The following is a 17,740-nucleotide window of genomic DNA, read 5'->3' as shown; positions in this document are numbered from 1 at the left end:
TCTCATTTTCCAATTCAGTTTCTGTCTTTCGGGGATTAAATTCACCTTCCAAAAGAGGCCAAAGTCATGCATCTACTACAAACAGATCAAGGACAGCTTTCATTTATTTTGGGTGCGACTTTTTTTTTGCCGATTTCGTCCAAAAACAAATCCCAGAATGTTACACTTTTGAGTTCGAAATCACACATCCCTTCCGTCACACAGACGGACAGGTGCACAAAAAGGAAGGGTGAACCAAATCCGAGTACAGTTAACCCCCTTTAAAGCCCGGACATACCGCTGACTGAGCGAGAGCTTCAACAAAAGAGCCGCACAACCCTGGGTTATGCGTTTGATGTCTACCCTCTTGCACTCCTTGGGGGGGTGGGAGCTGCCTCGTCTGAAAGGCTTCAAAACTCTTCCATCCCCTCCCTCTTAAACATTTCCAAAGCCTGTTGAATGCATTGGCCACAATGCAGCTGGGCTGTTTGATTGTTGCTAAGTCCCTAAGATAAAGTATCAAACACCAGAGAGGAGCGGGTCAGAGGGGTTACACATGGATTTGTGCTGCTCTTCTTTACTGTAGCCGCACCCCCGGGAGTCTATCCATGTTTTGGGCCATGACACGCTGTTGGGAGGTCCTGCATGGACAATATGGATGCAAGCTAGCTGGATCAAGCAGGTCATGCTGTGATCACAAAAACGCTCCATGAGGTGCAGCTGTTAGTGGTAGCATGAGAAGCTAAGCTAATCCTCGTAGGCCGCTGAGCCGTCCACGCTTTCTCTGCCCGCTTTTGTGATGTCTCACTTTGAACGACTTCAGCTTCAGCTTCAGCAACCTTGACTGCTCTTCTGACATTGTGAGTGTCAAAAAAGTAACCTGGGAGTTGCAAATAACTGTCAAGCCTCCCCTTTTTGCTGGGAAACTCTCGTAATTTGCCGCTGCCGTCCCATTTAAGGAGGACAATTCAAGATGTCCCTGATCCATCCGCTTATCCGAGGTTGGGTCGCAGGGGCAGCAGCCTAAGAAGGAAAGCCAAGACTTTGTCCAGCTCCTCCCGGTGGATCCTGACGTGTTCTGGGTCATCCTCCAGGTCTCCTACCATTCGGATGTGCCCTGAACACCTCCCCGTGGAGCCATCTGGGAGGCATCCTGTCCAGATGCCCGAGCCACCTCATCTGGTTCCTCTCAATGCAGAAGTTATAATCTGAGTTTCTCTCAGATGACAGAACTTCTCACCTTATCTATAAGGCAGAGACCAGCCACCCTGCAGAATAAACTAATTTTAAACTTGCTTATACCCGCCATCTTGTCCTTTCGGCCACTACGCAAAGCTCATGACCATAGTTGAGGGTAAGAACATAGATTGACGGGTAAATTGGGAGCTTTGTCCTTTGGCTCGGATCTCTACTTTTTTGTCGTTTTTTTCACATGATGGCACCAACTTTCATTCATTAATTTTCTACTGCTTATCCTCACAAGGATCGCGGGGGTGCTGGAGCCTATCCCAGCTGTCTTGGGGCGATGTCTTGGGGCGAGAGGCGGGGTACATCCTGGACTGGTAGCCAGCCAATCACAGGGCACATATAGACAAACAACCATTCACACGCACATTCATACCTATGGACAATTTGGAGTCGCCAATTAACCTAGCATGTTTTTGGAATTTGGGAGGAAACCGGAATACCCGGAAAAAACCCACGCATGCACGAGGAGAACATGCAAACTCCACACAGAGATGGTCAAGGGCGGGATCGAACGCAGGTCTCCTAGCTGTGAGGTCTGCGCACCAACCACTCGACCACCGTGCAGCCTGGTGCCAACTTTGCACCTGAAAAAACACTTGAAAAGGGGTCTCAATAAAAACCTGTGGGCGTTAAACCCCCCAAAACCCCCCAAAATGTCAACTGCGCTAAACTGGAAGATCCGCAATACTGACACTTACTGACACTTCAATCTGGTTCCTATCCAACAGCACTAAATCCAAAGAGAGTAATCCCTCGTTTATCACGGTTAATTGATTCCAGACCTGACTGTGATAAGTGAATTTCCATGAAGTGGGATTTCTTATCTAAATGGAATACATTTGTAGTAACAGTATAGGTTTTCTTAGCATTTTTAGCGTTTTTTAGCATTACTAACCATGAAATAACACCCTCAGTCATCTTTACATGAATTTCTGATGACCAACCACAAAACAGTGACAACAGAAGGATCCAACAGAAACACACCTTGTCAACCAATGAACGCTAAGAATATGAGGTCGCCTGAAAAGCAACGAGAAACGGCTCGAGCAGCAGACGGGTTTGTTTAGGAATGCGATATCAAACTGTGTTGACTAACTTATTGTATTATTATTATTGTATACCATCTTTGTTTTCTGATTTCACATTGGAAAGGACGTGAACCTGCAGTCCTTGCAGTGATTTCTACCACGCTTTGTCACATCAACAAAGTATGATAAGAATAAGTTTTAGGAAATACATTTCAGAAGCCTTCACAGTTTCCCATAACAAGCTCGAGCAGAGGCAGTAAAAGGCCGTCAATCACTTATACGTCTCAGTGTTGGTCTCTATTGCTTTCAGCTGTGAATGTGTCCCGAGACAGCCCCCCGATTGCTGACCTTAATTTGCACTCCGTCGCCACACAGTTTCAGGAGAGTGCAAGTGGGGTCGGATTGGTTTTGTCAGTCACGTTTTGCCATTTGCTTCCTCAAACATGTCAAAGTGTCACTAGTGTCAATAAAAGTGGAAAAATTATGAATAGATCACAGGGGCCTGCGGGACATTGTACTCTCGGGGCACTGAATACGTCACAACTGGACTGTTCAGAAGAAAGGTAGCCACGTTTACATGGACCCAAATATTCCAATTCCATTTGTGTTATTTGCTCCTCATTCTGAAAGAAAAGTGCCAATCCGAATGAATATATAATCGGATGCACAGGGGTGGAATATTCCTTTCCCCAATCCGATTGAGGTATCTTGTACCCGCTCAAACGGAAAGTTGTCGCGCGTTCTTTCAGCGAATGCTGAGATATGACGTAACACGCAGCTCGAGACATTCTTCGATTTAAAAAAAATGGAGGTGAGCAATCGGCACTGGACTGCTGCGTTTGTTTTTGTTTTCAAAATCAATTTCAAGACTGAATGAACGAAAAAATGGCAATACGGAGTTATTCCAACAAGTGAAAGAAAAACTCGAAGTCGGTATCACGTGATGTTGATGTTTACGTTTTACTGGGCATGCCCCATTGACTATTCTGGTTGATTATAGCGGCGCATGGAGACATGCGATTGGAATATTCCTTTCCATGTATACCATTGCTTTCGGAAAGGTCATTCGGAAAGATTCCATTCTAAAAGAGAAAAACTCATGTAAACGTGGCTAGCGATTGTCCGCTTATACCCAATCTCTTCATGTGTCGGCATCATTAGCCATGTTTACATGAGGAGATTTAGTTCTTTCCGAATGTAATCTTGATGTACCGTCTGGAAAGGAATATTCCAATCTCCTGTCTATCTGCACTGCTATAATCAAACGGAATAGGCAATGGGACAACGTAAACATGATTCATCGAAGATGGCGGACGAGAGTGTGATTACCATGGTTGTTGGGACAGTTGCTACGCTTTTTTTACAGCAGCTACTTGAACTTTCAGTTCTTTTAAAGTTTGTATCAAAAACGAATTTTCCGCTGTAGTCCAGTGATGACTCCTCGCCGCCATTTTCCAAACCTGAGAGACGTCTGCGTGTTACATCACAGCTGAGCATGCGCTGAAAGAACAACTTTCCATTTGAGCAGGTACAAGATACCACAATCGGATTGGGGAAAGGAATATTCCACCCCTGTGAATCCGATTATATATTCATTCGGATTGGCAATTTTCTTTCGAAATGAGGTGTATACAAAGGTTACATTCTTTCAGTTTGAGCAAATAACCCGAATGGAATTGGAATATTTGGGTCCATGTAAACGTGGCTACTATAAGACCAAGTAATTCAAGAAAACAACCATGTTGTATTGTATCTACACTACTGCTCAAAAGTTTAGGATCACTTGCAAATTTCTTTGTTTTCCAACAAAAAACACATTTTCATGCATTTCACAAACAATTAAAATTAATCAGATGATTTTCAAAGAAGGATCTACATCCCCATGCGTAAACAAGTAGGTTGTCTCCTTATAGAAGCTCTAATTATAATTAGTTATTATTAAAGCCACAACAAAAAGAAACCAATCATATTATGAGAATGATGAGATGTTATTTCACATAGAACGGGCTTATCATGTGAAAAACTGTATTTATAAAGTCGTAAACAGGCTTTTTAAGCTCTAATTTATGAAAAAAGTAAGCCTACTTTGTGGAAATTCACTTATCAAGTCCGGGTCTGGTACCAAATAACTACGATAAACAAGGGGTTACTGTATGTGCCCTGTGATTGGCTGCAGCCCAGTCCAGGGTACACCCTGGCTCTCATGAAGTCAGCTGGGATAGGCTCCAAACAGAATGAATGATGTTCGAAAGCTGAAGTTTTCTTTTCATTCATCATATACACTGCTGCGCAAAAGTTTGGGATCACTTGCAAATTTCTTTCTTTTCCAAAGAAAAACACATTTTCATGCATTTCACAATTTTTTTTTTTCCATTTCACAAACAATTCTAATTAATCATATGATTTTCAAAGAGGGATGTACATTTTTGCATAGAGGCCTACTATCAACAACTGTCAGTCCTCTGCATCAATCTCCTGGTATGGCTGTTAATCCAAGTTCATCATTTTACAAGGCTAATAGATGATTAGAAAAGCCATCTAAAAATCTAAACTAAAACTAAAATCTCTTACCATGCTGTTAACTACTCCCTTCAGAGAGCAGCACAAACTGGGTCTAACCTGGACAGAAAAACGATGCACAACTGTGCAACAAGAAACAAAGAAACAAACAAGAATTATTCCATATGATCGGTGTCGGAATCGGTCAAATTCACTCATGTATGATTGGTATCAAAATCGGCAACAGTCATAAACAGATTTTCCGTGCTCCAACTACAAAAATATTCCACTTATTGACTTGGAATCCTATATCGTGGAAATAAATTTATCACTGGCAGGTCTGTAACCAATTAATTAAACCAGGGTGACTGTAATCAAGAAGACAAAAAAATCCTTAGCAATAGCATAAACTGGGTCTAACAAGGACAGAAAAACGATGCACAACTGTGCAAGAAGACAAATATCTGAGAGTGTGTAGTTTAAGACAAAGACGCCTCACAGGTCGTCACCTGGCAGCTGCGCTAAGTAGCCGTCAAACACCAGTGTCAGTATCAACAGTGAAGCGGCGACTTCAGGATGCTGGACTTTATAGCAGGACTGCCAAGAAAAAACCCCAAAATTTCAAAGTGATCCCAAACTTTTGAACGGTAGTGTATGTCATCAATCAAGTATGTATGTTACAGTTTTCTCATACAGGTGATATAAGGGACATTTTTATTTTTTTAGGGGGTTGAGGGACCCCCAGTAGGGGGAAACTGTATGCTAGAATGACCCCAGTGCTGCGGATTAGCAAGACTTAAAGACCACAAAGCTAGACAGGCCGCTAACCAAACAATTCAATGCTGCTCGAGAATATTTTAATAAATGTCAGCTCTTATATCAATGAGAAAAAAATAGCACTACTCCTCCCTCTGACCGTGACGCTGTGTCTGAGTGCATTCTTCTGATATTCCACAACATTGTCAGTGAATATTTTCATTCCCCAAGTCACTATATTCTCAGGACATTGAATCGATCGCAGATGGACTGTGAAGGTAGTTTTAGACGTTGCGCCTCTTGTCAAGGGGAAACATTCTGCTGACTTCAAAATAGACAAGAAAAGTTCTTTGAGAATAATAATGGCACAATTTAATTTCAAGTAGACGGATCAATACAACTTGATCAGGCTTCTATGTCTATAACTTCTACAGGAAAAATATGTTGCTATTTAGAATATGCATATGGGGAGAGGCTAAAGCTATCTTAAAATGCCCACACACCCACGGATGTAGAGTAGAGCATGTGAAGAACTTGTTCTAGGGACAAAAGGCGTCTAGCCTGGATCAGATAATCATAGCAAGTCTGTGTGACATGAATCACAGCAAAACAAATGTATGTTAGTGCTTATTTATAACTATTAGTAAAATGGACACTAAACATTGTATATGTTTCAGTAACAAACCATATTTTCCTGACATGTGTCATCCAAGCCAACTTCATCAGCATATGCTGGAAGACTAGGTAGGACAGCTCTATTCTGAAGGGATGGTGCAAAATTCTAAGTATTTATTCTAGAACGATATTCACTCAGAACCGCTACAGAGAGGCCTCTGCCAGCCGATGTCGGTCATTAGCGTTTGTATCTCATTCAGTTGTAGGAATGGCGGTATCGATGAGGTCTGTGACACCACCTTGCTCCCATTGCTGTCATTTTACCCTTTCCTAAAGAAAATCACTCATAAATAATTTGGTTTCAGGTGCGTCCATGCCCATTGTCAAGCAATGATGATCAACAATTAATCAATTGTGGTGGCACCAATTAATTGATTGATGGTTAATAGACTATTTTGGGAAGAGAGTCATCATGATTGTTGGTGTTTATGCACTGATTTGCTTTGTGACTTCCAATTTATTTCTTAATAAAGCGACTGATTTTTTTGTTAATCGATTAATCTAAAAATTAATCAACTGAATAATTCATTAGTTGTAGCCCTACAATCAATGTCAACTTTTTTTTTTTACTTTGAGGCACGGTCAAACCTACCCGGAGTTGGAGAAACAGTTCCACAGTCCCTGGCCGTGACTCCAAAGTAGTCGGTTGAAGACGCGGTTAAAGAGGCGGCACAGGTGAAGGCTTTCCAGATCGGGCTCCTTCCAGATCCGCTGCAGTGCAGAGCGCACATTGGTCCTCACAATGTCCAAAACCTAGAAAAGAAAGGAAAGGGCTCAGAAGAAAATCGTAGTAATGATAATGGTTTAATTTCATTTGAACATGCATCAGATTACAATTGAGTGCATCTCATAATCAGTTCCCGGTTCCACATGTCCAAAAGGAGTAGGAAGGAGCAAAGCTTATTAAATCCTACTCCTCCATGTGGTACTTTTACAATCAGTAACTGTTACATTTGTTCACTTCCTGCTTTCCTAATATAGTTTAAGTTGCAATTAATTAGTTTAAGTTTTTTTTTAATTTGTAGTATTATTATTTTTTATTTCATTTAATATTTTTTGTGACAAACCGAAGTACCAGGTAATATGCATGACATAATGGGTACCATAGTATATTGACAGTTAGAGTAACTGTCAATAGTATATTGACAATTACTATGGTACCCATTATGTCATTGTATGGTCATATCACCTCGTACTTCGGTACATGACAAAAAAATTAAATAATAATAATAATAATTAAAATAAAATAATAAAATAAAAAATTATTCATTCACGAATGAATGAATATTTTTATTTAATTAATTAATTGTAATAATTAATTTATTTTAATTATAATTAAAAAAATAAATTAATAAATTTAAAAATTATAATTTAAAAAATAAATTAATAAAATAAAAAAATATTCATTCATGAATGAATTAATATTTTTTATTTTATTAATTAATTTTAATGTATTTTTTTTCATTTCATTTCATGAATGAATGAATGATTTTTTTATTCCTTTATTTTAATTTATTTTATTTTTTATTTTTTATTTTTTTGTCCCGTACCGAAGTATGAGGTGATATGAGCATCCAATGACATAATGGGTACCATAGTAAGTGTGAATATAGTGATATATATAGCACATCATGACTGGTTCAAGACTCTTCATCCTTGTATTTAGCAAACATGTGTGTTGTCATTTGTTGTAGAAGTTTTGGTGTTTTTAATCATTTTATAAGCTTAGCAATGACTAAGAGCTAATGCAGATGTTCCATCCTGAACTATATGCCGCATGTTTAATAAGCCATCTCGCATATCTCTGCATGTTATGTTCACACATAGCATATGTCTGGTGTGTGTGTGTGTGTGTGTGTGTGTGTGTGTGTGTGTGTGTGTGTGTGTGTGTGTGTGTGTGGAAGAGACGATGGGAAGGCGTACCAGGGCTCGGACTAATTGCTGTAACCACGTCAATCTTGGACAGAATGTGTCAGAATGTGAGGACACCTTCCATCTCATCCTCCTTTTTTCGTCACCTTTTCCCTTCCTCTTTTCCACCCTCCTATCAGAGAGCCACGCTGTGGCTTTTTTGGACTTTTGATTCCTCGCTCCTCATTACTGACGTGCCTGTCAGATTGTGCGGGCGTGCGTGTGTGTTTGCGGCGGGACGAGCCAAGATTTGCCTTCAGCAACGCGAGGCGTGCGAGACATGCGTACACGCTGTCAGACAAACTGATAGATGAGTACACACACACACACACATAGGCATGTTTTGGTATGGTAATCAGATGGCAGAGCGGTGGGCGCTTCATTCCTGACCTCTGCCTGCTGCTCATTAGGCTGCTCCACTCCAAATCAAACATCAGCACCACCGCAGCCCACAACAAAGCCGAGCACAGCGGGTGGCTGAGAGATGGCATCATTAGGGGCACGCCTACTGGATGCCATTTCAAAACTCCCCCCCTCTTCTATTTTGTTTACATCCTCTTTCAGGTTCCTTGATGGCATGGTAATGAGCCTCATGTTGGTCTGAGTTTTTCTGGTTTGATGTTACATTGTGTTCATGTAACACATGGAGAATCGTGTTATAGATTTCGGCGCGATGCTGAATATCCTCGCACATTCGGCATTCTGAATTGACCACACCGTAAATTAAATCTTAGGAGTTCACTCCAAAATAAATGATAGCTGTTTCATTGTGAACTGCAGCTTATTGTTAGTCAAACAATATGCATGCAACATTTTCAAGCAAAAGCCATTCAAAGACATATGTAGTATTCTACAACAGTCACTAGGTGGCAATAACGTTACCTTGGTTATGGTTTTATTTCATTCAAACATGCATCAGATTACAATTGAGTGCATCCCATAATCAGTTCACAGTTCCACATGTCCGAAAGGAGTAGGAAGAAGCAATGCTTATTAAATCCTACCCCTTCATCTGGTACTTTTACAATCAGTAACTGTTACATTTGTTCACTTCCTGCTTTCCAGATTTATTTTATTTTATTTTATTTTATTTTATTTTATTTTATTTTATTTTATTTTATTTTATTTTATTTTATTTTATTTTATTTTATTTTATTTTATTTTATTTTATTTTATTTTATTTTATTTTATTTTATTTTATTTTATATATTTACAAGGTCATAAGTTTTTCAATGAAAATATTCCATTTGTAACTGAACATTTGAACTGGTTAACTGTGATGAATGATGATATACTGTATATACGTACACTACCGCTGAAAAGTTTGGGATCACTTGCAAATGTTTTTGTATATGGCTTTTTCTTGTCAGTCCTGCTATGAAGTCCAGCATCCTGAAGTCGCCGCTTCACTGTTGATACTGACACTGGTGTTTGACGGCTACTATTTAGTGCAGCTGTCAGGTGACGACCTGTGAGGTGTCTTTGTCTTAAACTACACACTCTCAGATATTTGTCTTCTTGCACAGTTGTGCATCATTTTTCTGTCCTTGTTAGACCCAGTTTGTGCTATTGCTAAGGATTTTTTTGTCTTTCATGATTACAATCACCCCTGGTTTAATTAATTGGTTACAGACCTGCCAGCGATAAATTAATTTCCACGATATAGGATTCCAAGTCAATAAATAGAATATTTTTGTAGTTGGAGCACGGAAAATCTGTTTATGACTTTGTAAATACATGGGATTTATGTTGCCGATTTTGGTACCAATCATCCATGAGTAAAATTGACCGATTCCGACACCAATCATATGGAATAATTCTTGTTTGTTTCTTTGTTTCTTCTTGCACAGTTGTGCATCGTTTTTCTGTCCTTGTTAGACCCAGTTTGTGCTGCTCTTTTCTAATCATCTGTTCGCCTCATAAAATGATGAACTTGGATTAGCAGCCATACCAGGAGATTGATGCAGAGGACTGACAGTTGATAGTAGGCCTCTATGCAAAAATGTACATCCTTCTTTGAAAATCATCTGATTCATTTTAATTGTTTGTGAAATGGATACAAATGTTTGTGAAATGGAAAAAAAAATTGTGAAATGCATGAAAATGTGTTTTTCTTTGGAAAACAAAGACATTTACAAGTGATCCCAAAATTTTGAGCAGTAGTGTATATCAATATTATTCATTGGATATGTTTTTTCCTCAAAAAATAGCTCATTTTTAATTCTTAAATATATTTATTTTAAAAAGGGGTATTTCTAAAAATAAAAAAAAAACTGTTCTCATTTTTTTTATTTCTCCACACTCTACTAGTGTATAAATAGGTGATTATACAGGTAAGTTACAACTACTGTCCAGTACATTAGCCGTGTGCTATACATGATGTTATGTTGTTATGTTGACATTGGTGATAATGTGTTTAAACATGAGGCATTAGCTTCCCTTTTCAGCGCCAAGAGACTATCTAGGCCGCATTAGCACATCTCTGCCGACAGCCTTTCAGCCTGATACAGCTGTTGATTTAAATGAGCATATTCTTGCGTTCTGCTCTTAATTATGCATGCATTGACCACAAGACGCAGCGATGTAATAGATCCACATAATTGCAAATATCAAGAATGTTGTATGAGGCAAAACCGTAGGCGGTATTCTCATAAGAGCATCAAGCGAATACTTGCACTTACCTTCCGTTGTTTGGTGGAGTCCAGCTTCACGAGCCAGTAGGAGGCTACCTTTGGTTTATGGTACTTCCAGTTGTCAAGGATCTGTTATGTAAAAAAACAAAAGTCAATTGTTTGATGGCTTTGCTTGTCATGAACTCCACTATAAAAATGCCCGTTTTATATACTTCTGTTTCTTCAACTATTATTTCATGATGAATCGGAAAATGCAACCGTTGCTGAAACCTTTTGAATGTTGCCTTCACATTGGCTTTGTCTTTTGCGTAACCATTTTCAATTCTCGTATATCGATTATGATTGATCGCGAATGCTAACCGGACGTAATACAGAAACTGTGTGTCCTAATGAATGCTATTTAGCTATTTTTGACTGACATATTATCATGTGTACTTACTACTTAATCAACTATTTGAATTATCTGTCAACTTTGAATTTTAAACTAGAAAAGTATTTCAAATTTTACTGGGTAGATTTTACATATGTTATATGTTATGCTGAAAAGTATACACGTGTGTACACTGAAAGTAACCTGCATGTTTTCTGAGACACGGGGCTTAGGTATCAAGTAAACACAGTATGTTTACAAATTTCCCCACTGAGGGACGAATAAAGGCATATCTTAATCTTATGTTTGCTCACTGTATTGAATGTAATTATGATATCAACTATTTGAATTATCTGTAAACTTTGAATTTTAAACTAGAAGAGTATTTCAAATTTTACTGGGTAGATTTTACATATGTTATATGTTATGCTGAAAAGTATACACATGTGTACACTGAAAGTAACCTGCATGTTTACCGAGACACGGGGCTTAGGTATCAAGTAAACACAGTATGTTTGCTCACTGAATCTTTCCAGTCTGTTTGCACCTCGTCTGGCGAGCTGCGTGCTCATTTGTCACGTTGGTTATAATATGCACACAAATTACCCTCAATTAAAGCATAAAGAAACACACTTGATGCATTTCACCTTTCAATGGTTGCAACCAAAAGCGGCTTTTGCGCGTGTGACAAAGGAGGTAATTAGTCCAACAGGCACACACGTCGTTAGCACAACTTGATCTCAACTTGAAACCATGGGGGACGTCAAACACCGAAGATTGTTTTCATGCTAAGTGCGGGCGGAGAACAGAGCCTTAGGTGTGTTTCTCTGGTGATATCATGACGCTGCCTAGTAGGTATAACAACCACCACTGAAAGAATGTTTTTTTAACTGCATTATTTTTTCAATTTATAAAATATTTTTTCAATTAATATAAAAGCAGAAGTTTTTAAAATCCTGGGTGTAAATTGACATGACAAGAACCAAGTAAAAACACGTGTTTTTATTGATATTGTTAACATTAATTCATTCATTTTTAAAATCCTCAATAGGAAGTACGCTGGAGCCTATCCCTATTGATTTTGAAGGAGAGGCGGGATACATTTTTCTCAAAAATTCCTTTCTAAAAAAATGCTTTATGCTGCTGAGGGTACATTGATATTACAGCAATAAAGTTATTGTTGAGAGTGTTAACAGTTTTAATAAAAAAATAATAAAAATTACAAAAAATATGTCACAATTTTTTTATTTAAATATTAATTTAAATGTATTAAAAATATATTTTTTATTATTTTCAAAATATACAAGCTATTGCCAGGAAATGTTAAATTCCTCTTTGCCTGAGGGTACATTGACATTACAGCAACCATGCAAAAACAGTGTTAATTTTTTTAAAGAATCCCACATTGAGAGAAACTTAAAAATATATAATAAAATATATATATATTTTTTTTTTAAACAAAAAAGTCAAAAGTGAAAAAAACAGTTTAAAAAATATATATATATATATATATTTAATATATATATATAATAGATTTATAAAAATATAAATATATATATATTTATATTTATTTTAAACTGTTTTTTTCACTTTTTAATTTGAAAAAAACATGTTGCATGCAATGCAATGTTTTTGAATGTCCATTGACTTATGCTCGCTACAAACACTTGGTCAGCCCGTGCAGAGAAACTAACTCCATACTAACAAATCAGAAGAGAAGCATTTGCGTATTGAAGCGGTGATCAGCATCAAAAGGCCACAGCAGTTCTAACTTTGACTTGAAATAAGTCACTGAACAAATTTCACCGGCTGACCGTGTTGTTTTGCTGCTAATTTGTACGTGAAGGTTGGGGAGAGTCCGTCTTTTCAGCACCACGGGGGCTTTGGTGCTGAGCAGACAGCTGGTTCTGAGGACAGCGATGCCTTTTAAGAGGGTTTGAGTCTGAAAATGAGACAGATGGGTGCTTTCATTGCACTCCCAGGCATATTTATTGGACTGAGGTGCTGTTGACACGATACTTCTCAAGGATTTTCAAGGTTGTTTCAAACAGAGTTCCGGCAAGGATCTGTCCGAGGATCATTTTTTACCTTGTATCCAAAAAATATGAAAATATAAGAACATGAAAAATGCGGGCCCGAGGAATCATTTTCGGTCCGTGCCTGTTCTCTTATTGGCCTGTGGCACATTCTAAAAATATAATTTAACGAGAAAAGTGCAGCAGCAAAAATGGAAAATCTGCAGTAATTTAATAAGAAAATGTAAAAATATGAATATAAAAAAATAACAATGCAGAAAAGTCTTAATTTTAATAATGTAATAGGAGGGAAAAATAATGTCATTTAAAAGACAGTTGATCTTTTGAAAGTTGAACAAATAAAATAAAATTGCAGAAAAAGTCATGTTGTGAGAATGAAGTCAAAATATTATGGGAATAAAGTCATAATTTCAAGAAAAAAATTTACAAGCAGAAAACTGAAATACAGCCGCAATTTTACATGAATAAAATCAAAATATTAAGGACAGAAGACATATTATGAGAATAAACACATGAGTAAAAATAATACAATTTTAGTAGCATATTAAAGAAAAAATATGTTTTAAAAAGCTGTCATATTATGAGAAAGAAACAAATATATATGGCTGTATTTTAAGTTATAACAATACAAGAAAAGATTAAGAAAGAAAAATAGTGGGGAAAAAGAGCAAAGAGCGAATTTGAAATTAATAATGTGTGTCACCGATATGACAAAGATGTAGTTTGATGTAGTTTTGATCATTGACCTCTATATATATATTATACTACCGCTCACAATTTTTCTCCATTTCACAAACAATTAAAATGAATGAGATGATTTTCAAAGAAGGATGTACATTTTTGCATAGAGGCCTACTATCAACAACTGTCAGTCCTCTGCATCAATCGCCTGGTATGGCTGCTAATCCAAGTTAATTACCCAGTATAGTCGACATAATAAGACAAAATATGACATATAAGACATAGACAACCTGTTTACCACCTTCTAAATACAATTTTAAACATTATGAAAGACAAAATAGGACATACTAAAGACTATACTAAACTTGACTGGTAATCCAAGTTCATCATTTTATAAGGCTAATGGATTAGAAAAGCCATCTAAAAATCTAAACTAAAATCTCTTACCATGCTGTTAACTACTCCCTTCAGAGAGCAGCACAAACTGGGTCTCACAAGGACAGAAAAACGATGCACAACTGTACAAGAAGACAAATATCTGAGTGTGTGTAGTTTAAGACAAAGACGCCTCACAGGTCGTCACCTGGCAGCTGCACTAAATAGTACCCGTCAAACACCAGTGTATAAATATATATATATATTAATTCTTAGCATATATATCAGAGCGGACCTTGCATCCTTTCCTTTTTCACTAAGTGGCCTTTGTCCAGCTCCGCTTTAAGCCAGGAAGGCGGTGATTGATAGAAAGCAGTATGGACTCGGTAAAGACGCAAACATGGCACCACTGTACAAAGACAATGGAAGGTTAGGCTTGGTATTATGCAGGGAAGCAACTGGCCACAGAGGGGCTTGTGGGAGAAAAACGGGGGCCTGGATTCACTCTTGGAGCTCTTCTTCACTCCCACACACTTCCTATTATTTCCATCTTTTCTCTTTCATACACACTCTGTGCTTCTTCAAATTCTGACACGAGTATGGTCAGAGTTGGAAAGACACCCACCTCATCCAGCACCGCCTCGGCCTCTTCCTCCGTTTTGCCAGGAAATCGGATCCTCATGGCCATCAGCGCAATCAGTGTTTGACGCACGAGTTCCGCCTCCTGCTCTTTACTCCTCAGGTTAATTAGTGGATCTCCCTGAGCACCGTAAGAAAGGAGAAAGTCGAATGAAATTCAAAGGAGGGACTTGGTCCGCATACAGGTTTGCTTTAAGTCCACTTTTATTGGAAGTGGGACCCCAAGTCCCACAAAATGTACCCACACAAAGTCGTGCACGACGTACGCAGAACCCAAGAAGCGGCTTGGCCCGAGGGTTGATCATAACATGTTGAATTTCCCTTCTTTTCACTTTCACTTTCCTTTAAGAAGGTGCATATAACAATTTGTATACTTCTGTTTTGATAGTCACTGCAGGACTATTTGAGAGGTGGCGTTTCCCTTTGGTTCCAGCCAACCAAAGATGGAAGAAGCGTTGGCCGCATTCACGTGCGGCATGCGTCTCGTGGTAAACCTACAATAAAGTAATCCCTCGTTTATCACACATAACTTGTTCCAGACCCGACCAAGACAAGTGAATTTCCATCAAGCAAAAATTAGTTTTTGGTGAAAACCTGTTTACTACCTTCATTTACATTATTAGAGCCCTCTAGACATGAAATAGCACCCCTATAGTCACATTTACACTCAGATTACCCAATATAGTAGACATAATAATAGCATTTCAGTATGTGGAATCAAACTATGCAATGGATTGCGTAAGGAACTCAAACAATGCACAACGATGAGCCAATTCAAGAAACAATACAAGCAGTTGATGTTTGCTTGTTTGCTTTGTTTCATGATGTGCTATATATATTACTATATTGCCAGTTACTATGGTACCCATTATGTCATTGTATGGTCATATCACCTCATACTTTGGTACGTGACAAATAAAAAACAAAAAAAAACTTGAACTATATTAGGAAAGCAGGAAGTGAACAAATGTAACAGTTACTGATTGTAAAAGTACCAGATGGAGGGGTAGGATTTAATAAGCTTTGCTTCTTCCAACTCTTTTTGGACATGTGGAACTGTGAACTGATTATGGGATGCACTCGATTGTAATCTGATGCATGTTCAAATGAAATTAAACCATTACAATTACCATAATAAGCGGAAATAAAACATAAATAAAACATTTTTAGGCCAGGTCGGGGCTGTGGAATCCGAGTGTTTCAGCCAAAAGGAGAAGAATACAGATTTACCCTCTACACAACTTTTATGGAGTATTTCATGAAACAAAGCTTGCTTTAGGGTGAACAAGTGGTTAGCGCACAGCCTCACAGCTAGAAGACCCGAGTTCAATTACCCCCTCGGCCATCTCTGTGTGGAGTTTGCATGTTCTCCCCGTGCATGCGTGGGTTTTCTCCGGGTACTCCGGTTTCCTCCCACATTCCAAAAACATGCTAAGTGAATTGGCAACTCCAAATTGTCCATAGGTATGACTGTGAGTGTGAATGGTTATTTGTCTATATGTGCCCTGTGATTGGCTGGCCACCAGTCCAGGATGTACCCCGCCTCTCGCCCGAAGACAGCTGGGATAGGCTCCAGCACCCCCGTGACCCTCGTGAGGATAAGTGGTAGAAAGTGAATAAATGAGCTAGTTCACTGCTGGGATCCAATATTACTTTAAAATCCCAGAAACGAGCAGGATAGGCCACCTCTAGGAATTGTTAGTCCCAATATTACTGAAAAGCATCAGGTCGTGTTCTAAGTGCAAATGTCATTCTTGTCATGCGAGGGCTTTCTTTGTGAGCGTCTACGTTTTCCAGCCAGTACCAACACAATTGTGCAGCAGGATGGCGAATGGAGGAGGCAGGCGTTAAACAACAGATGGCAACATAATAGACAGTCATTGTCACAGAGGACAGTTGGCCGTGACGCTAGTTTTTTTTCCAATAGAAAAGTTGTAAAGTAAGAAAAAATCCAAAGAATTGTGGGTTGGAAATATACTGTATGTCAAAGCTTAATGGAGGAAAAGTACATTACTTAGTAGAAAGTCTCAGAGCGGAAGATTTCCACATTCCGACAAACTGAAAGGGAATTTACTCCACTTCCTCTTGACTGACACCTCATCCCGCTTGGAATATCAAAGAGGTTGCGAGTGCGTGCCTGAAATCTTACCATGCTGGCATGGATGGTTCCCAAGCTGTTGCTGTGAGGCACGCGGTGGGCTGAGCCACTGCGGCTCAGCGAGTGAGAGCGTAGCGTGGCGGAGCTGGGCCGGACAAGGGTGGTGATGACAGGAACATTGGGGGAGGGCCTTGTGGACAGAGCTCGCACTTCACTGGGCGACGAGAGGGAAGCGATGGAACGAGGACAGGAGATGGAGCGCCTGATTGGGCCGGAGAGAGTCGGGGAAACGGAAGGGGCCGGACCGGTTTTCATCGGCTTGACTGCTGGCTTCCAATGCATTCGGCCTGGGAGGGGAAAAGGAGGTGCAGGAGCTGTCAGTTTGAGATGCACAGCAAAAAAACAATGTGCAGTACTGTTGGTTGGAAGATGAATTAAAAACATAATTTAATAATGGAATAATTTTAAGGTACCACTGGTACGCAGGTTCCATCTGGTGGTGTTCGGAAACACCAGACATTTATTTCAATACAAAGATAAATTATATTAGAGACCTATCCAGTACATACTGTATGTAGACAAACCTTGTTACTAACTCACTGACTGTGCATTTTTTAATTGAGTCCGAATGCTAAAGAAAGTATCCATTTGATAAAGAAACACTTGAATACAAGAAAAAAAAATCGCATGGTGCAAAGATAGTGTCACCTCCCATCCTCCCTCGTTGCTCCTCGCCGTGCCCTCCAACAAGAGTCTTCAATCAATGTAAAAGTCATGTGAGATATTAGAATTTTTAATCTTTTAAGGGGTGT

General features: G+C 38.9%; 1 protein-coding gene across 5 annotated transcripts in view; it reads right to left on the bottom strand.

Moving 5' to 3' along the window:
• Positions 1-17,740, bottom strand: part of ttll7 (tubulin tyrosine ligase-like family, member 7) — a 108,399-nt gene that overhangs the window by 20,887 nt on the left and 69,772 nt on the right. For all 5 annotated transcript variants that reach the window (XR_009129814.1, XM_058072664.1, XM_058072666.1 and 2 more), the window contains exons 16-19: positions 16,980-17,275; positions 14,817-14,951; positions 10,778-10,858; positions 6,778-6,938 (exon numbers count right to left, since the gene is read on the bottom strand). Coding sequence is in view for 4 of the 5 variants with exons in the window: in XM_058072664.1 (XP_057928647.1) it covers positions 6,778-6,938; positions 10,778-10,858; positions 14,817-14,951; positions 16,980-17,275 (673 nt within the window). In the remaining variant the exon portion in view is untranslated. The remainder of the gene's footprint in view (positions 1-6,777; positions 6,939-10,777; positions 10,859-14,816; positions 14,952-16,979; positions 17,276-17,740) is intronic.

The sequence above is a fragment of the Doryrhamphus excisus genome, chromosome 5 (assembly GCF_030265055.1).
Source record: "Doryrhamphus excisus isolate RoL2022-K1 chromosome 5, RoL_Dexc_1.0, whole genome shotgun sequence".
Taxonomy (NCBI): domain Eukaryota; kingdom Metazoa; phylum Chordata; class Actinopteri; order Syngnathiformes; family Syngnathidae; genus Doryrhamphus; species Doryrhamphus excisus.
This window is presented reverse-complemented; position numbering and strand designations above follow the sequence as displayed.